Source organism: Neovison vison, chromosome 11 (genome assembly GCF_020171115.1).
Source record: "Neovison vison isolate M4711 chromosome 11, ASM_NN_V1, whole genome shotgun sequence".
NCBI classification, from domain to species: Eukaryota; Metazoa; Chordata; class Mammalia; order Carnivora; family Mustelidae; genus Neogale; species Neogale vison.
In genome coordinates this window covers 88,284,774-88,306,438 of record NC_058101.1, presented here as the reverse complement: position 1 = coordinate 88,306,438, position 21,665 = coordinate 88,284,774, and the positions used below count along the sequence as shown (strand labels likewise).

General features: G+C 34.3%; 1 protein-coding gene across 9 annotated transcripts in view; it reads left to right on the top strand.

Annotated features, from left to right (window-relative positions):
- Nucleotides 1-21,665, top strand: part of KIAA1109 (KIAA1109 ortholog) — a 214,429-nt gene that overhangs the window by 66,680 nt on the left and 126,084 nt on the right. For 8 of the 9 annotated variants that reach the window (XM_044224067.1, XM_044224069.1, XM_044224068.1 and 5 more), the window contains 6 exons: nucleotides 5,084-5,311; nucleotides 6,110-6,247; nucleotides 11,096-11,275; nucleotides 13,180-13,308; nucleotides 16,194-16,313; nucleotides 21,269-21,549. In XM_044224067.1, coding sequence (XP_044080002.1) covers nucleotides 5,084-5,311; nucleotides 6,110-6,247; nucleotides 11,096-11,275; nucleotides 13,180-13,308; nucleotides 16,194-16,313; nucleotides 21,269-21,549 — 1,076 coding nt within the window. The remainder of the gene's footprint in view (nucleotides 1-5,083; nucleotides 5,312-6,109; nucleotides 6,248-11,095; nucleotides 11,276-13,179; nucleotides 13,309-16,193; nucleotides 16,314-21,268; nucleotides 21,550-21,665) is intronic. The other variant, XM_044224070.1, reaches the window with a different exon arrangement.

Here is a 21,665-nt window from a genome sequence, read left to right as displayed (position 1 = left end):
ATAAACTACTGTAAAGCATCAGATGATATAATTTAAGATAAAATGTGCAAGGGAGGGGCACCTGGGTGGCTCAGTGGGTTAAGCCTCTGCTTTCGGCTCAGGTCATGATCCCAGGGTCCTGGGATTGAGCCCCACATCGGGCTCTCTGCTCAGCAGGGAGCCTGCTTCCTCCTCTCTCTCTGCCTCTCTGCCTACTTGTGATCTCTGTCTGTCAAGTAAATAAATAAAATCTTTAAAAAAAAAAAAGTGCAAGGGACAATGTACTTAATATTTGTGGAAATCTAAAGTTTTGGTTTGGTTTTAGGAGAGATTCCTGAAGGAGTGATTCTTCAGATATTCAAAGGGGAGAAATACACAAACATACATACACACCTACACATTTTTTTTTCTTGTGACCATTGTTTGACCCAAAGTATTCTTCAAATATTTCTCCCAATATTTTATTTTCTTGGGATTGCTTGTGAATATTAAGGATTTAAAGTATAATTTTCAAGTTATAATTTCCCTGAAGAGACTGAACTGTATTTTAATTTAAATGTAAGTAATGATTTAGTTAGCAAATGAGGATGGATATATTGATATAATACCAGTTTTGAATACTACTTAAGAGGTATTATCACTGTTTTTTTGCATAACTCTATGTATACTGAGCCTCAGTTTTTTTCTTTTAAAAATTCCATAATACATACTTGTCAAAATTAAAAGGATGATAACGAAGTATAAAGAGAAAGGAGTAAATGCCTTTTTAAGATTTCTTTACAAATTCTTCATAAATGTAATCTCTCTTGTTAGTTGGTTTTGATGCAGTCTCTTCCATGAATTAAGATTTTATAACAACTATTTAGTAGTGTAGTAGTGTCAAAGGTTTGTTGTACTAAAGTGTTTTTTTGTTTGTTTGTCGTACTAAAGTTTATATTAGTATTTGCATTCATCAAATTAACGTAGAACTTGTATGAAGTAGCTATTAAAACAAATTAAAAACTTTAAAGGTTTGAAATATTTTTTAAAATACGTATTTCCCAACTTTTGTAGCAACATGGACGGGCCTGGAAGAGATTATGCTGAGTGAAATAAGTCAAGCAGAGAGAGTCAATTATCATATGGTTTCACTTATTTGTGGAGCATAGCAAATATCATGGAGGACATGGGGAGTTAGAGAGGAGAAGGGAGTTGGGGGAAATTGGAAGGGGAGGTGAACAATGAGAGACTATGGACTCTGAAAAACAATCTGAGGGTTTTGAAGTGGCGGGGGGTGGTGGGAGGTTGGGGGAACCAGGTGGTGGGTATTATAGAGGGCACGGATTGCATGGAGCACTGGGTGTGGTGCAAAAATAATGAATACTGTTATGCTGAAAATAAATAAAAATAAATTTAAAAATATGTATTTAAAACATGAAAAATAAAAATTTTTCTAGGCCAATGAGCTCCATGCTTCCTTTTATTAGGAATATAAGTAGCTCTTTGTCTTTTTTTTATCTTCTTTTTTTCTTTCTGCCTACCAGAAAGTTTAGTGTCATGCTAAATGAGATGTATTCTATTTTAATACATAACTTATGTTCTACTTAGTGTTAGAATGTATGTATATATAAAAGAAGACAGAGAATGTGAAAATTCATGTAACTGAGATTGTATTTTCCTTAGTTACTGTAATTAAACATCAAGAAATTCTGAATAGACTAGAAAAAAATCATATTTGTTTGACCGTTTATGAAAAATTGATTTCCAGAATCCACTACAGAAACTAGGGTTACCATTATTATTACCAGGAAGTTTGAGAAGAATATATACAAGCATGCATTAAAATTTTTGAGAATATTTTATGGAACTGTTTACATCTTCTGAATTGACTTCTCTTCGTCTTATTATGTTTTTTTCTTAATGGAAGAAGGAAAATCTGAATCTAAATAGTGATAGCATGTCGGTGGTAGTCAGTAGTAACTGTGGATGAAGGGTTGGTATATGTGGCTTGTATGTTTTTCTTATTAGAAAAAAATTAATATTGAAAACAGACTACCTGTAGGTTGTTTTTTCTCCCCCTCTCCGGCTTCTCTGAATTTATTAGCTCCCTTCTTTTAACTATAGTGGTAATTCTTTTTCCTCTTCTTTGAGAAATGGGGATTATTACATAAATAGGCTAGGGGAAAAAATGGTAGTGTCCTGTTATTTGAAGTAGTTACTTGACACTCATGATCAAATACCTCTAGGAAAATAAAATTTCATAGAGCTTTTAAGTTGATTGGAAATACAGCTTGCTTTATCATGTTTAAATTCATTCATGCTGCAAACTTGACAAAAGAACACATCTTTTCAGTTATATAAGTTATTGCTTTTTTTCTGGGGTTGTTTGGAATTTGTTTTAGAGATAGTTCAGTTTTGCATACTACTTACCATAAAATGGAAATGGAATTTTTATTTGTACTTGTAATAATTTATGTACATTTATTAATCTTAATATACCATAAAAGTTTGCCATAATATATTATTACTTACTTTATACTTTGGTCAACCTTTTGGTAATTTTTTTAGTGAATCCTCAAGAAGTTAACCTTTGTGATGGAGTTCACATACTAAAAAAACAAAATTAAACTAAAACACACAAAACTTAAACCACAGAGTCAACATCAAACATTTAACATGAGGCTCATATTTTAAAGGATTTATAATTTAAAAGTACATTTTGTTTATAATTTTCAATATGTACTAATATGATAAGTCATAAAGGACTCCTAGAGTTTTGTAACTCTTTAAAAACAGTCATTGACACATTTAATAAAAATTAGCAAATGTTCTCTACTATTTTGGGGATTCAATATTCCCTAAAGAATTTGCTATGAGTTATTTCTGTTTCAGATAATTAAATGGAGATTGTTTTGGTAGTGAAATCGAACATTAGGCCCAAGAGAACATTTTTCTTTTGACTTTAATAATCTATAGGAATCGGGCGCCTGGGTGGCTCAGTGGGTTAAGCCGCTGCCTTCGGCTCAGGTCATGATCTCAGGGTCCTGGGATCGAGTCCCGCATCGGGCTCTCTGCCCAGCAGGGAGCCTGCTTCCTCCTCTCTCTCTCTGCCTGCCTCTCTGCCTACTTGTAATCTCTCTCTGTCAAATAAATGAATAAAATCTTTAAAAAAAAAATCTATAGGAATCTTTTCTGTTTTTAAGTTTAAAAATTGCAAGAGACTTATAAGAAATCTTTTAAAAATAAGAAATCACTTAAAAATCTTTTAAAAATAAGAGTATGATTATTAACAATTGACTAAAATGAATATAACTCATTTTTATTGATTTGTTGGTAATTCTTAGTATGCCAAAAGCTAATAAACATGAACATTGTACACTGATTCCATTTATCAGTTGTATGGAGGAAGGGTGTAGAGATGGTTGGGTCTGGAGGCCATTTGTAGATAAACATCACTGAAGGAAATATTTTACTTTTCTTCTTTCTCTGACATCCATGCCCATTGCAAACTATTGGACCTGTCTTCAGGACCAGAATGGCATGTGTATTTTGAAAAGGCTTCTCAAGTGATCTGAGGACTGCTGCTTTGAGTACTTCTAGATTTTTAGTGTTGATTGAAATCCATTAGAAATTTATTTTTAGTTTTAGAAATTTAATGTTAGAATTTAGGATAAAAACTAATGTTTATTTACATTTATATTTGTGCTTGAGTTTTTCCATGCTTCAGAGTTATATAATAAGGCAATTATCAAGATGTCAAGTGGGTTCTAAGTAGGACCTGTGTTATTAGAGCCAGATAACAATAGAGAATGCATCAGTTTTGTGAGTCCATATATGTGGGATTTTATTACCAGCCCCACCGCTAATTAACCAAATGACTGCAAGCCCTTCAACATCATTTCCTATGAAAAGATATTTAATTGGCCAGATTGATTGACTAGAATTCTAGCTAGAAAATAAATGTGTCAATAAATAAAATGCAGAATTTATCAAAATACTGACTTGATTTCTAATATTGAACAAATATGGTTAACTGTGTTAGGAATATTTTAACAGCTTTTGATTACTACTAACAGATCAAATAGATAAAATTTAAATTCAGAATAATGGGAAGAAAAAAGAATTTCATTTAAAATAAGTCCAAGAAAGACAAATACCCTTTGATTTCACTCATATGTGGAATTTAAGAAACAAATGAGCATGGGGGGAGAAAAAGAGAGAGGCAAACCAAGAAACAGACTCTTCACTGTAGAGAACAACCTGATGGTTGCCAGAGGGGAGTGGGTATGGGGATGGGCGAAATAAACGATGGGGATTAAGGAGGGCAGTTGTGATGAGCACCGAGTATTTGACGTAAGTGATGAATCACTAAATCCTACTCAATGAAACTAATATTACACTGTGTAAACTAAGTGGAATTTAAATAAAAACCTTTAAAAAAAGAAAAAATAACAATAAATTTGAATTCTGACACAAAAGGAACCAGAATATTACTAGTTAAAATACTTTGCATAAGAAGCCAGGATGGATTATGTGAAAGGGTGTTTTGGTAACTATTGATAACACATGTATTTTTCATCAATAACCAAAATTGGAGATTCTTATTTAAGATGTTAAAAACACTTCTGATAAATATTACACCCAGAATATATGGATTGTAATAGTTTGCTAATTGGATTTAGTCAAATTAATTTTTAGTGAATTGATCTTCCCTTAAAGGATGTCTCTAGGTACTATTGCCTCAGAACTCTGAGAAAGATTGAAAACTGTTGAACATTTCAGATTTTCATAGTTTTCTTCTAGGACCTAAATTGCAAGTTTTTGCTATAATTGGAAGTGGTGTTGTCATGAAACTTTACTATAAACTTATGTAATTTTTTATGTTTTTGTTTTTTGGGTTTTTTTGGTTTTTGCTACAGAATGTTTATTTGCTAAGTAGCCAAGTAAGTATATGTCTTAAGTATATATATCTTTTTTTTGTTGTTGGTTTTTCATTTCAAGGAAGCAGACCATATACTTTTAACTAAATAAAATAGTTTAAGGAAATGCTTGGTTTATAAAATTCAGACTCTAAGTTGAAAAGTAGCATACCTCTTTAATAGAAGTTTGTTCTTAATATTTATAGGAAAATTACTTTGGGGAAGATGACATGTATATGGATTTTGAAGAGGTTATTTCAAGTCCTGTTCTGTCACTGTCAACATCATCCAGCTCTGGGTGGACTGCTGTTGGGATGGAAAATGACAAAAAGGAAAATGAAAGTTCAGCCAAGTCAATTCATCCGCTTACCTTACGTCCTTGGGATATTACTGTACTTGTTAATTTGTACAAAGTTCATGGACGTCTTCCTGTTGTAAGTGTTTTTGTATCAGAATAGTCTGGAGTATATTATGAAATTCACTCAACTTAAACTGTTAGTGTGTGTACACACATGCACACACTAATAAAAAAATCAGATTTGAAAACTTTAAAATTTATCCTTTTACCATAATAAAGCTAGTTTATTATTTTCTTCATGATGTGATTACTTGATCATTGCGAATTTTCTGCTTTTCTTCTTTCACTTCAGTTCCTTCTTTCTGTTCTTTGGAACTTTAGAGCATTTTGTCGCAATGTTGAGTTGCTGGGTTTATAGTTAGCCTGATGAATAGGATACTCTAGGATTTACATTTTCTTATCCTTTATCCAACTCTAGACCTTTTGGGCCCCTTATGGTGAGCCTGCTACAAAATCAAGATTCAGCTTCACCCTGCAGGTTGAACTGTTTTCAGGGGTTCAGACCTAGCACAGAATCCTGGTTCAGTCTTAGCTTGACCAGTGGACTGTTGTGGGCAGACTTGGAATGAGATTACATTGCCAGAGAACCTGGGTTGTTGGAGTGAGACCAGATAGGGAGGAAGAGGCCCTAGAGCCTTGTGCTGCCTACTGGCTCCATACCATGCACCTAGGATTGAAAAGCAGAGGAGTCACCTCTGGTGCTTAGTGAACCTAATCTTTCTGGGTTACAGAATAGTTAATTTTGTCAGTGAGCACTGTTTCCCCTTTTTAAGAAACAAAATCTCTTAACTATATAAAGGTAATTTTTATTTTCCTGTACTTCCTTGGTCTTATTTTTTCTGTATTTTGATTATGGTATTTTGTTCGATTTTAGCATGGAACCACTGATGGCCCTGAGTGCCCTACAGCATTCTTGGAAAGACTGTGTTTTGAAATGAAAAAAGGGTTTCGGGAGACCATGCTGCAACTTGTCCTGTCACCCCTAAATGTGTTTGTCAGTGATAACTATCAGGTAATATGAAAGTGAGTTACAGTAGAGATGTAGAGATGTATTATTGCTTATGGGGTTGAAACAGTGTGTTTAGTTTCTGTGCGTAGTATATATAGCTCTTTAAATTAGAGCTTGTAATTTAACAAGTAAGAAGTTTTGAATATATGTGAGTTTTTCAAGAATCTCAGTTTTCTCTTTATTTTTTTTTTGCTGTTCCCTATTTATGTGATCCTGTATAATTATATTCTATATATATTGTTTTTAGAAATGGAAAAACACAGTTTTTAATTTTTTCATATATTTATGGATGTGAAAGTGTATAAAATTTTGGTGGAGTCTGTTGAAAATTACAACCTCAATATTCATATTAACCAGTACTATAAATCTTCAAAACATCCATATCCACATGGATTATTCTTTTTACCTAACATACTTCCAAGACACTTCATTAATCCCCTCAAGATATCCCCAGGGCTCTTTTGGAAGGGAACCAATGATATTCAGCAAATGGGAATGATTTACATTCTTCAGTAGATTATCACTTTATTATTATTTTTTAATGCCAAATGGCTTCACTTTTCATTTAACACTACTTTAGGGCTTTTTTCTACTTTGAGTCAAGTTACGAGTTTTAGAAAAGTAAATGGATTTTAATATAAGGCAAAGTAAAATTATGAATGGGAGGATGAATCTGATACCCCCAAATCATCAACAGATGATAAGGATTCTGTATAGTAACTGATCATTTTATATAAAATAACTTAACCCCCCCTTTGTAACTCTTTTGTCATAACTGACTATATTTTTCTACAAAGAATTTAATTTTTTCATATGTGCATATATTAACACACCTGATCTCCTAGTAGCTGAAACTTAACACCTAATATATGCTTATTTTTGCCACAGAATCTGTTTCCTTCATCAGACTTTTGAAATAGTAGGCATACCTCATTTTATTGTATGTTGCTTTATTGCGCTTGCAGATACTGCATTTTTTACAAATTGAAGGTTTGTGGCAGCTCTGCATCAAGCAAGCGTATCAAAGCCATTTTTCCAACAGCATTTGTGCACTTCGCATCTCTATCACATTTTGGTAATTCTCACAGTATTTCAAACTTTTTCATTATTATATTTGTTATAGTGATTTGTGTTCACTTATCTTTGATGTTACTATTGTAATTGTTTGGGGGTGCCCTTATAAGATGGCAAACTTAAGTGATAAATGTTGCATGTATTCTGACTGCTTCACCAACCTGCTGTTCCCCTGTCTCTCACCCTCTTCTTGGGCCTCCCTGTTCTCTAAAACAAAAAGGTATTGAAATTAGACCAACTAATGACCCTGCAGTGGCCTCCAGGTGTTCAAGTGAAAGGCAGAATTGCATGTTTCTCACTTGAAATCAGAGGGTAGAAATGATTAAATTTAGTGAGGAAGGCATGTCAAAACCCAAGCCAAGCTGAAAACTAGGCCCCTTGCACCAAATAGCCAACTTGTGAATGTGAAGGAAAAATTCTTCAAGGAAATCAGAAGTGCTACCAATAAACATACCAATGATGAGAAAGCAAAATAGCCTATTGCTAACACAGAGAAGGTTACAGAGATCTGGATAGAAGATCAAATCAGCCACAGCATTCCCTTAAGCCAAAACCTAATCGAGAGCAAGGCCCTCATGCTCTTCAATTCTGTGAAGACTGGGAGAGGTAGGGATGCTGCAGAAGAAAAGTTTGAAGCTAGCAGAAATTGGTGCATAGGTTTGAAGAAAGAAGCCATCTCCATAACACCAAAGTGCAAAGTAAAGCAGCAAGTGCTGTAGAAGCTGCAGCAAGTTATCTAGGAGATCTAGCCAAGTTAATTCATGGAGGTGGCTATACTAAACAACAGATTTTCAAAGCAGATGAGATAGCCGTCTAGTTGAAGACGCCATCTAGGACTTTCATAGCTAGAGAGGAGAAGTCAGTGCCTGGTTTCAAAACTTCAAAGGATAGGATGACATTGTACTTAGAGGCTAACACAGCTGGTGACTTTAAGTTGAAGCCAACCATTGAAAATTCTAGGGCCCTAACGCTAAAACTGCTCTGCCTTTGCTCTGAATGGAGAAAAAAAGCCTGGATGACAGTCTCTTTATAACATTGTTTACTGAATATTTTAAGCTCACTTTTGAGACCTAGTGCTCAGAAAAAGAGAGCCCTTTCAAAATATGACTGCTCATTGACAATGTACCTGGTCACCCAATAGTGTTGATGGAGATCTACCCTGAAATTAATGTTGTTTTCATGCCCGATGAACATAAGATCCATTTTGAAGCCCATGGATCAAAGAGTCACTTTGACTTTCAAGTCCTTTTATTTAAGAAATATGTGTAATAAGACTATAGCTGCCATAGATAGTGATTTATCTGCTGAATCTGCGCAAATTTAAAACCTTTGGTACAGGTGAGTTCTCTAGGATTTGGCTGCGTGTTCTTGATAGCATTAGTCTTAATGCAGGGCCTCAAGGTTAAGGATCTGAGGTAATAGATGGGTTATTGTGTCCAACTTAGGAAACCATCCCCTTTTAATTTATGAGCATCTTATGATGTATATTAGTTTCTTAGGGCTACCATAGCAGAGTACCTCATACTGGGTGGCTTAAAACAAGAAAAGTGTATTCTCTCACAGTTCTGGAGCCTAGAATTCTGAAATCAAAGTATTGACAGGGCATGTTCTCTCTCTCAAGGCTGTAGGAGATTAAATCCTTGCTAAGCTTTTGGTGGTTGCTAGCAATCCTTGGCATTGCTTGTCTTATAGATGCGTATCTCTGCCTCTGTCTTCTCATGGCAGTGTCTTCATGTGTCCCTGTGTCCCAGTTTTCCTCTTTAAAGGATACCAGTCATTAGATTAAGCCATACCCTAATTCAGTGTAACCTTATTTTAACTTGATTAGATCTGCTAAAACCCTCCTTTTAAATATAGTAAGGTCACAATCACAGGTGCCTGGGCTTGGGACTTTAAGTGTGTCTTTTTAGGGTACACAGTTCAGCCCCCAATATGATGCAACCGCGCCATAAAATCTAGACTATGATCTTTGTTGATGTACTGGATAGGCTCTGTCTTTAGGACAAACCTAGATCTGTATGTATTTTTGAGCTCAAAAAATATTAATCAGAAGTATCTTATACTGAGAATTTTCAAATCTTAGTGCCAGAAGTGATCTTTATTGACCATCCTCCCCAGCTTCTTCAGATAAAAAAATAGAAGGGAACTGAGACCTGGAGAAATTTCTTTGATTTTATATATAGTCACATAGCTTAGGTGAAAATAAAAAATATATTGAAGGAGCTGCTAGAGCTATTATTATTGTCATACTTAGAAATTTCCTTTTAAGAATTACTTATGAATTTGATTTAGCTCATATCCTTAGGTTTTTTTTTGTTGTTGTTTTGTTTTGTTTTTTGTTTTTTTTTAAGAATACATTTCCTAGGGGCTCCTGGGTGGCTCAGTGGGTTAAAGCCTCTGCCTTCGGCTCAGGTCACGATCCCAGGGTCCTGGGATCGAGCCCCGCATTGGGCTCTCTGCTCAGCAGGGAGCCTGCTTACCCCTCTCTCTCTGCCTGCCTCTCTGCCTGCTAGTGATCTCTGTCTGTCAAATAAAAAAAAAAAAAATTAAAAAAAAAGAATACATTTCCTAAAATGTGTTGAAACAAGGATTGCCAACACTGTTTCTTGTGCAGGTGGCCTGCATACAAATACTAAAAAGACTACTGCAGTAAAATTAGTTTGGGAAATACCTGTGAACTGTCCCAATATATATTAGTATATTGAATTCTCTGAATAGACTTGCTGTGAAGAAATCTATATAGTCATTTAGCATTATCTTCCTTTTGTGGTCACTGTTAGGTGCGGTGAGATAAATGGTGAATAAGGCAGAAATAATTTTTACCTTAATAAACCTGGTGGAGAAGAGAAATATGGAAGAAATACAAAACAATGGTTTGAGACAAGAACATGGTAGAATTTGCCTTTTTAGATCTCTGTGGTTGTTTTGTAGAGTATGGAGGAGGGAGATGTAAAAATGAATGCTGGGAGGCTCTGCACACATCTTAGCAAGAGGTCATATTATTTGGACCATGATGATAGTAGTGAAGACAGAAGAAAATCAATGCATTTCTGAGAGATTGGGAGGTAGAGTCTACAAAATTGGTGACTGTTGGGTAGGGCATTGCCAAACCTATTTGATTCTATATTACTATATATAATCTATATTACTATATTACTATTCTGTGGAACTAGTGTTCCATGGACTACCCTATTTTATGACCTATCTTTTAGCTTTGTAAGTTCCAGAACTTTTCTTTTTGAAATATTTGCTGCTTTTTGGTAGTAAGTATGTAATTTCTGATAAATAAATAGGTAAACATATCATTTTTATATTTATGTAGTTCTCAAAATCTATATGAAAGATGACTTTCTTTCCTACTTCTTCATTTTATGGTCGTAATGGTCTTTGTTCTTCCCTGTTATTATTATTTTTTTTCTTTTTAGTATTTTAATCTCATTATTCCTGTCTTCCCACCAAAGATTGGTCTCTTATATTCCCTGTCAGTCAGAATACTAATTTCTTTTTATTCAGATATTGAGCCATTTTTGTATCAGAGAAGTATCATTCTTTCTAGGACTTTGCTCTCTTTCTTTGCAGTTGGACTCTGAATGGATATTGTCACTAAAGAAGCTTAACTGAGACTCTCTGGTACAAGGTTGTGTGTTAGGATTTTATGGACCCTTGAGTGTTATTTTCTAGATAGCGTGTTTTTACTGTTAGTCTCTGGAGAAAAAAACAACTAGAAATAGTAATGCAGTTTTCTTGTACTTCTTACAGTCTTCTTATTGTTTTCAGCAGCGACCTCCTGTGGATGAAGTACTCAGGGAGGGTCACATCAATTTGTCAGGTCTCCAGCTGAGAGCACATGCTATGTTCTCAGCAGAAGGTCTTCCTTTGGGAAGTGATTCCTTAGAATATGCATGGTTAATTGATGTGCAGGCTGGAAGTCTTACAGCTAAGGTCACAGCACCACAGGTATGATTATCTGACTTCTTTTTCCTTTGCTCATCCACTTTGCCAAGAGCAAATTGTTTGCCTGTTTGAATGCTCATTGCATTTTCACTAATAGCATTCTGAGGGCCAGACAATTCTTTGCTTTTTGGTTGCGAGTCATTCTTGCCATTCAGGATTTTCTTAGCAACAGATGAGTCAGAGACAAGTTTCACTTTTCTGAGCCACATAAAATTGAAGGGTGTAATGTTTTATAGTTCTGCATAACACTTTCAAGATCAAAACTTTGGGAAGTATGAGAACTGGTCTGGAAATTGTATATATTATTAAAATTACATTAGTTCTTTCTCTGCTGTTGAAAAATTCTTTTTTCCCCCAGTATTATGGAGTAATTTTTTTAAAGAATTTTGCTTTTTTGTATATTTCTTAAGTAGGATTTAAAAATATTGTTTACGAAACTCAAGATTAAATAGCTCAGTTCTTATCATGTCTCAAAGCAAGATAACATCATTTGTATCTGTTTTAATGATGTGGATTTAAAAAAATAAGAACAAATTTGATAAAATCCCCCTCCTCCTCTTATCCCCTTTAATCTTTAGAAGACTCAGAGATCATAAGGATCATTTAGTTCTTGAAATGGACCGTTGATATTTAGCCAAATAGCTGTATTACTGTAACATTTCACCTATTGATCCATATATTTATGATGTACATGCTTATCTTGGCATTTAAGAAGAGTGGAATTTGATCTTGAATGTTTGAAATGTACCTGCTCAATTTTAATAAAAATTACAGAATGTGTATGAAACATTTATAGGTAGGAAATAGCAACAAGAAGGTGGGTAAAAACTCTAGATACCTTGGATATCTGCAAGAAATTTTTGAAAGGCAGCAAAAACTAAGATTCTAGAAATAAGAAAATGGATTTGAAAAGGGATATTTTATATAAAAGTAGATAAAATACATAATAGAGTGTATAAAAATGGATGGAAAGAAATACTCAATGCTCACTGGGCTGGTGACTATCCTTTCCTTATTATCCACCATCTCTTTTCTCTAATGTATAAGTAAAGAATGAAATTTATTTTAAAAAGTTTGTTCCTTAACAAAGACAGAATAAAGCCACGCTGATTGTATAATAATGAACACAATTCCTTTAATCTAACAATTGCTAGAATTTCATATGTTTCTAAGTTGCCCTTTTTAGAAGATGAAACATTTCTTTCTTCTGCACCAGAATCTTAGCATCACTTTTGAATGAGCATTTCATGAATCCATAGGTGCTTTTTAATGTGTATTCCATTCTTTGTATGTTTTAAAAGTGAAATTTATGTTTTCTGATAGTTTAAACTTTTTAATTGAATGATATCCTGTATACCTGTATTTCAATATGTTTATTAACAGTTCTAATCAATTGTAAAATGAAGGGGTTCTTTTGTAAACCAAAGATTTGATGAAGAATTAATATATACTTAAGTTTCTGTTTTTCTAAACAAAAGTGCTATATCTTCAAAATATCTAATTTTCCAAAATTGCAGCTCACTAAGATAATTAGATAATAATTTCATATCCAAGCTTTTTTGTTCATTATTAGGTAGAGAATTTTAGGTGCTTTTGTGTACAGAGGATTCCAGTTATATAAGAAGGAAGATTTAACCTTGAAGGAGATACTTACTTTGTAAGTTGCTGAGGTTGAATTTTTCAGTTATCATGCATTTTGTCATTCACAAATGAAAAGTAACATAAGCTTAAAAATGATGTCAAGGTAGAAATCATGATTCTAGCTAAAAACTGTGCTATGTAGCAGCTGGTGTAAGACAGCATTTGGGTTCTTTCAAACTGTATTAATATTCTTGATAAGCTTTTGAACTCTGAACATGTGTTTAGAATGCTAACACTGTTTTCAACCTGTCACTGCTTATTTGTAGCTTGCTTGTCTGTTGGAGTGGGGACAGACATTTGTTTTTCATGTGGTATGTCGGGAGTATGAACTGGAAAGACCTAAATCAGTAATAATATGTCAGCATGGATTTGACCGTCGGTTCTGTGAATCCAAGGTATGTTAACAAATATGTGAGCAGTATTATAGACATTTATGGATTTTTTAAAATGAAAGATTGAGATATCAGCTTTAAATCTAATACACATAGCCATGAAGTAAGCATTATTGTTCAGTTTTCTCAATTAATAAATTATTTTGCAGATTTGTAGCCAGTTGTTATTTAGTTGCAAGTATCTAACATACGAGGTAATTATTAAAACAAAAATTCACAGATAAATAGGGATATTATAAAGATTATATCTCACCTCTTACATTTTTACTGTTAACTCATTTCCTTATGTAATTACATTCTTTTGGATATAGCTAAATATTTATGTAGAAGATTTAGAAACTGAAGCAAGAGGAAGGTTAAATTCCTTACATAACATTGTTTATAGACCTCCCTAGAACATACCTGTTCTTTTGTAACATGGTTAGGAACATTGGCATTTGCCAAGAAAACATGGCAGTTCAAAAAAAAAATATTTTTATTCTAATTCTATAACATAGAGATAACCATTGTTAACAGTTTAGTTTTCCTTTCTAATTTCTTCCCATATATGTTTTTCCTTTTTTTTTCTTTTGTTATACATACTATGTTTATTTGCTGTTACATTAGTGTGAATTGAGAACAATTCATCCTGCTTTTAACTTTATGTCCAAAATATCTATAACCTCTGCTAATTTACTGACAATAAAGGAAACTGCTATAATTGGTGGTAAAATAGTTTTTTTTCTTGTTATAAACACTGCCAGGATCTAGGGAATTCTTAGTTATATGTCATACAATTAGTTCCTTATGGATAAATGGACACTTGTAGGTGTCACCTCTTTCCTTTTTTTTTTCTTTTTAAGATTCAAAGCTTTTATGTTACATTAAAATTTTTAAAAATCAAACATTTTTTATTACCTTAGAAAATTACTTTGTGTCCCTGTGCTGTCAGCCATTCATTAGTCCATGCAACCACTGATGTGCCTCTGTCATTTTAGATCGGGTTTTTTGGGTCTGTTTTGTGGGGGCAAAAGATACAGACATACCTTGTTTTATTGTGCTTTGCAGATACAGTGATTTTGTGTCTTTGTTTTTTAACAAGTTGAAGGTTTGTGGCAACCCTGCAGCAAGCAAATCTGTCAGCGCCATTTTTCCAACAGTATTTGCTCGCTCTGTGTCTCTGTGTCACATTTTGGTAATTCTTGTAATATTTCAAACTTTGTCATTATTATTATTGTTACAGTGATCTTTGAATAGTGATTATGACATGCTGAAAGCTCAGATGATGGTTAGCATTTTTTAGCAGTAAAGGCTTGTACATTTTTCCTAGACATAGGCTGTTATACACTTAGACTTAAAGTGTAAACATAACTTTTATATGCACTGAGAAACCAAAAAATTCACTTTTTTTCATCTTACAGTATTTATTTATTTATTATTTTTATTTTAATTCCAGTAAAGTTAACATATAGTATTATGTTAATTTCAGGTACACAATGTAGTGATTCAGTATTTCCATATATTACTCTGTGCTTATCAAGCATACTCTTAATCCCTTTCACCTATTTCACCCATCCCCCAGGCCACTTCCCTCTGGTAACCATCTGTTTGCTCTTTATAGTTAAGGGTCTATTTTTTTGTTTGTCTCTCTTTTTTCCTTTTTGTTCATTTGTTTCCTAAATTCCATATATGAGTGAAATCATATGGTATCTGTCTTTGGCTTATTTTGCTTAGCATTGTACTCTCTGAATCATCCATGTTGTCACAGATGGCAAATTTTAATTCTTTTTTATGGCTGAGTAATATTCCATTTTGTTTATACACACACACACACACTCCATTATGTATATACAGGTGCACGTGCACGCACACACACACACACATATACACACACCACGTCTTTATCCATTCATCTATCAATAGACACTGGGCTGCTTTCATAATTTGGCTATTGTAAATAATGCTGCAGTAAACATAGAGGTACTTATATCTTTTTGAATTAGCATTTTCATATTCTTTGAGCAAATACTCAGTAGTGCAATTACTGGATCATAGGTTAGTTCTAATTTAACTTTTTTCAGCAATCTCCGTACTGTCTTCCATGGTGGCTACGCCAGTTTGCATTCCCATCAGCAGTAGAGAAGGGTTCCTTTTTTTTCCACATCCTCGCCAACACTTCTTGTTTCTTGTGTTTTTGATTTTAGCCACAAAAATTTAACTTGCTTTATTGTGGTATTTGCTTTATTGCGGTGGTCTGGAATGGAACCCGCAATATCTCCAAGGTATGCCTTATTATTATAGAACACTGGGTATAATGCAAGACATCTGTGTTCTACTCTGGCTTTCCCACTAATGAACAGTTGTATGCCATTGAGCCAATAATTTACTCAGGGTTGCCATTTCCCCAAGAAGTAGGTGAAGTGTATGTTTTCTTCCAGCCTAACCATGACCAAATCTGTTTCAGGAGTAAAATAACATTAAATTTGTGTCAGTTGTCCTTAGATATCATAATAAAACTTACAGTTGATATATTTGTAAAAACAAGTGTGTGTGTTTGTGTAGTATAGAGTACTCATAAGAAAATCTTACAACTTTAAACTCCTATACAGTTGTTATAATCCTGTGACACTGTTTACTTATCATTTTACTTTGATTATTCTTTGTGACTTTTAGTAACTGTATTCTGTCAATTTAGACTTGCTTCTTTCCCCTTATGAATGAAAATGGTATATACTTATGATTAGTTTCTAATTAGTAAGTCTTTAATTACTGATAATTTCATTTATCATTATGAAAATGAGATTTGACTAATTTTTTAAAATATGCACATAATGAAAATTTTATTTAAATCAGCAGGTGTGAGTACCAAAATGGTGAAGAATTAAATATTCAATTATTTTTCTTTTTAGTTGAGTTGTATACCTGGGCCTTGTCCAACTTCAGATGATTTGAAATATACTATGACTCGTTTAGCAGTAGATGGAGCAGATATTTATGTCGTGGAGCATGGCTGTGCTACAAATCTAAAGGTACACTTTTGTCTATTTCTTGGCCAATATAGTTCTTTTTTCAAACCAAAATTTCCAATTCTTTTTCTTTCTTTCTTTCTTTCTTTTTTTTTTTTTTAAGGTACACTTATTTTAAAGGTACACTTTTGTCTATTTCTTGGCCAGTATAGTTAGTTTTTTTCTAAACCGAACTTCTTTTTTTTTTTTTTAAAGATTTATTTATTTATTTTATAGAGAGAGAGTAAGACCATGACCAGGTGCTGGAGGGAGAATAAGAGAGAAGCAAACTCCCCACTGAGTGTGGAGCCAGACACGGAGCTCTGTCTCACTACCCTGAGATTATGACCTGAGCCTAAATCAAGATTTAGTTGTTTTAAATGATTGAGCAACCCAGACGCCCCCAAATCTCTATTTCTTTTTTTGTTGTTTTTATTTTTTATTATGTTATGTTAGTCACCATACAGTATGTCATTAGTTTTTTTGTTTTTTGTTTTTGTTTTTGTTTTTTTTTTTTGTCATTAGTTTTTGATGCAGTTTTCCAAGATTCATTGTTTATGTATAGCACCCAATGCTCCATGTAATATGTAATATCCATCACCGGTCCAACCTATGCCCCAATACCCTCCCCTCTAAAACCATCAGAGTTTACAGTTTACAGTCTCTCATTGTTCATCTCCCCCTCCAATTTCCCCCCTTCGTTTTTCCCTTCTTCTTATGTCCTCCATGTTATTCCTTATGTTCTATTAAGTAAATGAAAACAAATGATAATTGACTTTCTCTGCTTGACTTATTTCACTTAGCATAATCTCCTCCAGTCCCATCCATGTTGATGCAAAATTTGGGTATTCATCCTTTCTGATAGCTGAGTAATATTCCATTGTGTATATGGACCACATCTTCTTTATCCATTCATCTGTTGAAGGGCATCTCTGGTCTTTCCACAGTTTGGCTGTTGTGGACATTGCTGCTATGAACATTGGGGTACACATGGCTCTTCTTTTCAGTACACCTGTATCTTTGGGGTAAATACCCAGTAGTGCAATTTCTGAATCATCAGGTAGCTCTATTTTTAATTTTTTGAGGAACCTCCACACTGTATTCCAAAGTGGCTACACCAACTTGCATTCCCAAGTAAGAGGGTTTCCCTTTCTCCACATTCTCTCCAACACTTGTTCACTGTCTTGTTAATTTTTGCCATTCTTACTGGTATATGAGATGGTATCTCAGTGTGGTTTTGATTTGAATTTCCCTGATGGCTAATGATAATGAGCACTTTTTTATGTGTCTCTTAGCCATTTCTCTTTTATTTTCTCCCATTCTGTGGATTGCCTCCTTGTTTTGTTGACTGTTTTCCTTTGTTGTGCAGAAGCTTTTATCTTGATGAAGTCCCAAAAGTTCATTTTCACTTTTGTTTCCTTTGCCTTTGGAGATGTGTCTTGCAAGAAGTTTGTGTGGCTGATGTCTGAGAGGATGCCTGTGTTCTCCTCTAGGATTTTAATGGATTCCTATCTCTTATTGAGGTCTTTCATTCATTTTGACTTTATCTTTGTGTATGGTATAAGTGAATGGTTGAGTTTCATTCTTCTGTATATAGCTGTCCAATTTTCCCAGCACCATTTGTTGAAGAGACTGTTTTTTATTTTTCCATTGGATATTTTTTTCGTGCTTTGTAAAAGATCATTTGACCATAGAGTTCAGGGTCCATATCCGGGCTTTCTACTCTATTCCATTGGTCTATGTGTCTGTTTCTGTGCCAGTACCATGCTGTCTTGGTGGTCACAGCTTTGTAATATAGCTTGAAATCAGGCAACATGATGCCCCACCTTTGTTTTTCTTTTTCAACATTTCCTTGGTGTTTTGGGGGGTCTTTTCTGGTTCCATACAAATTTTAGGATTGTTTGTTCTAGCACTTTGAAAAATGCCAATGGTAATTTTGATCGGGATGGTGTTGAAAGTATAGATTGCTACAGGCAGCATAGACATTTAAACAATGTTTATTCTTCCGATCCATGAGCATGGAATGTTTTTCCATCTTTTTGTGTCTTCTTCAATTTCTCAAATGAGTGTTCAATAGTTCCTAAAGTATAGATCCTTTACCTCTTTGGTTAGGTTTATTCCAAGGTATCTTATGGTTTTTGGTGCTCTTGTAAATGGAATCGATTCTTTACTTTCACTTTCTACAGTTGCATTGTTAGTGTATAAGAAAGCAACTGATTTCTGTGCATTGATTTTGTATTCTGCCACATTACTGAATTGCTGTATGAGTTCTAGTAATTTTGGGGTGGAGTCTTTTGGGTTTTCCACATAAAGTATCATGTCATCTGTGAAGAGAGGAAGTTTGACTTCTTCTTTGACAATTTGAATACCTTTTATTTCTTTTTGTTCGATTGCTGTTTCTAGGAGTTTCTAGTCCTATATTGAACAGTAGTGGCAAGAGTGGGCATCCTTGTCATGTTCCTGATCTTAAGGGAAAGTCTCTCAGCTTTTCCCCATTGAGAATCATATTTGCTGTGGGTTTTTCATAGATGGCACCCACATCTAATGTTCCCTCTGTTCCTACACTCTGAAGAGTTTTAATCAGGAAAGGATGCTGTATTTGTCAAATGATTTTTCTGCATCTGTTGGGAGGACCATGTGGCTCTTCTCTCTTATTAATTTGTTCTGTCACATTGATCAATTTGCAAATATGAACTACCTACCCTTGCATCCCAGGAATAATTTCCACCTGGTCATGGTGGATAATCTTTTTAATGTACTGTTGGATCATTTTGAACCTAAAGATACATCCAGACTGAAATTGAAGGGCTGGAGAACCATCTCTCATGCCAGTGGACCATAAAAGAAAGCTGGGGTAGCAATCTTCATATTAGACAAATTAGATTTTAAGCTAAAGACTGTAGTCAGAGATACTAAAGGATACTATATCATTCCTAAAGGGTCTATGCAACAAGAAGACCTAACAATTGTAAATATATATGCCCCCAACATGGGAGCAGCTAACTACATAAGCCAACTATTAATCAAAATAAAGAGACATATTGATAATAATACATTAATTGTAAGGGATCTTAAGACTCCATTCTCAGCAGTAGCCAGATCATCTAAGCAGAAAATCAGTAACAACAAAAAAGAGCTTTGCATGACACACTGGACCAGATGGACCTCATAGATACACACATAACATTCCATCCTAAAACAACAGAATACTTATTTTTCTCGAATGCACAAGGAACTTTCTCTGGAATAGAACACGTACTGGATCACAAATCAGGTCTCAACTGATATCAAAAGACTGAGATTATTCCCTGCATATCTCAGACCACAATGCTGGAACTCAATCACAAGAAAACATTTGGAAGAAATTCAAACACTTGGAAGCTAAAGACCATCCTGCTCAAGAATGTTTGGATCAACCAGGAAATCAAAGAAGAACTTAAACAATTCATGGAAACCAATGAGAACGAAAACACGTCAGCCCCAAACCTATGGGATATGGCAAAGGTGGTCCTAAAGGGGAAATACATTAGCCATCCAAGCCTCACTCAAAAATGTAGAAAAATCCCAAACACACAAACTCTTTTATACCTTAAAGAACTGGAGAATCAACAACAAATTAAGCCTACCCCATTTATGAGAAGGGAAATAATTAAGATTAGAGCAGAGATCAATGAATTAGAAACCAGAGATAAGGTAGAACACATCAGTGAAACTAGAAGCTGGTTCTTTAAAAGAATTAATAAGATCAATAAACCACTGGCCAGACAAATCCAAAAGAAAAGAGAAAGGGGACCCAGATTAATAAAATTATGAATAAAAGGGGGGAGATCATGACTAACACCAAGGAAATAGAAACAGTCATCAGAAATTAATATCAATAGCTATATGCCAATAAGTTAAGCAATTTGGAAGAAATGGATGCATTCCTGGAAACCTATAAACTTCCAAGACTGAAACAGTAAGAAATTGACAACCTGAATAGACCAATAACTAGTAACGAAATTAAAGCAGTGATCAAAAACCTCCCAAAAAACAAGAGTCCAGGACCTGATGGATTCCTTGGGGAATTCTACCAAACATTCAAAGAAGAAATAATATCTGTTCTCCCGAAGCTGTTTCAAAAAATAGAAACAGAAGGAAAACTTCCAGACTCTTTCTGTGAGGCCAGCATTACCTTGATCCCCAAACCAGGCAAAGACCCCATCAAAAAGGAGAATTTCAGACCAATATCCCTAGAATTTCAGACCAAGGAGGATTTCAGACCAGCATTACCTTGATCCTCAAACCAGGCAAAGACCCCATCAAAAAGGAGAATTACAGACCAATATCCCTAATGAATATAGATGCCAAGATTCAAAACCCCCATTTCTTGAAATAGAACACACATTTATAGTTTGCCATCTCAGAGAACACTACAGAATTCCAGGAGATAACTTTCTGTTTTGGGCTTGTCCATGTTCCCTTCCAGTCTTAAAGCATGCTTTCACTACTATTTTACTCTAACGGAATTATCACAGCTTTGCTTTATGGCAGGGATGTAAACTTGGAGGTTGCTTTTATGGCGGGGATTAAATTGGTAGTGTTTTTAAATTTTGATTGCCTTTAGGCAATTTGAATTTTGACTGCCTTTAGGTTTTGTACATTTATATCCTGCCTGGCTCCTGAAAACATTTGTTTGCCACCTCTGCTTTGTGGGTTACTGCTTAAAATTAAGCCTTGTTAAAAGTCTGTGATTTTATTACTTACTACCAACATTTCCTTCCTCCTTCTCTTGCTTTCCTTTTGACTTAGGTTCTTTTCCTTTTATCCTTTTTTAAATAATTGACTGTTTACTTTTCTGTTGCATTTATCTTTTCAATTTCCCATTTTTCTCTTTTTTTCTTTCATGAAATTTGAAATAATACCTCTTTTGTAGTTTATTCTAAGTTGCTTAAGAGTGCAGAAACTACATTTTATTTCATTTTCTTTATTCAATTTAGATGGGTGCAATTCGAGTTGCAAACTGTAATCTCCACAATCAGTCAGTTGGGGAAGGAATAAGTGCTGCAATTCAGGATTTTCAAGTGAGACAGTACATTGAACAATTAAATAATTCCAGAGTTGGACTTCAGCCTGCAGTACTACGGAGGGCCTATTGGCTTGAAGCAGGGTCAGCCAATTTAGGACTCATTACTGTTGATATTGCATTAGCTGCTGATCATCATTCTAAACATGAGGCTCAAAGACATTTTCTAGAAACTCATGATGGCAGAACTAAGAGGTAAGTGAAATTTAAGGAAGTTAATCATCCCAAGTTCAGACGAAAATTACCTTATAATTATAGAGGAAATTCCACTGTTAGAAATGGAATAGGAACATTTTACATAAAGACTAAAT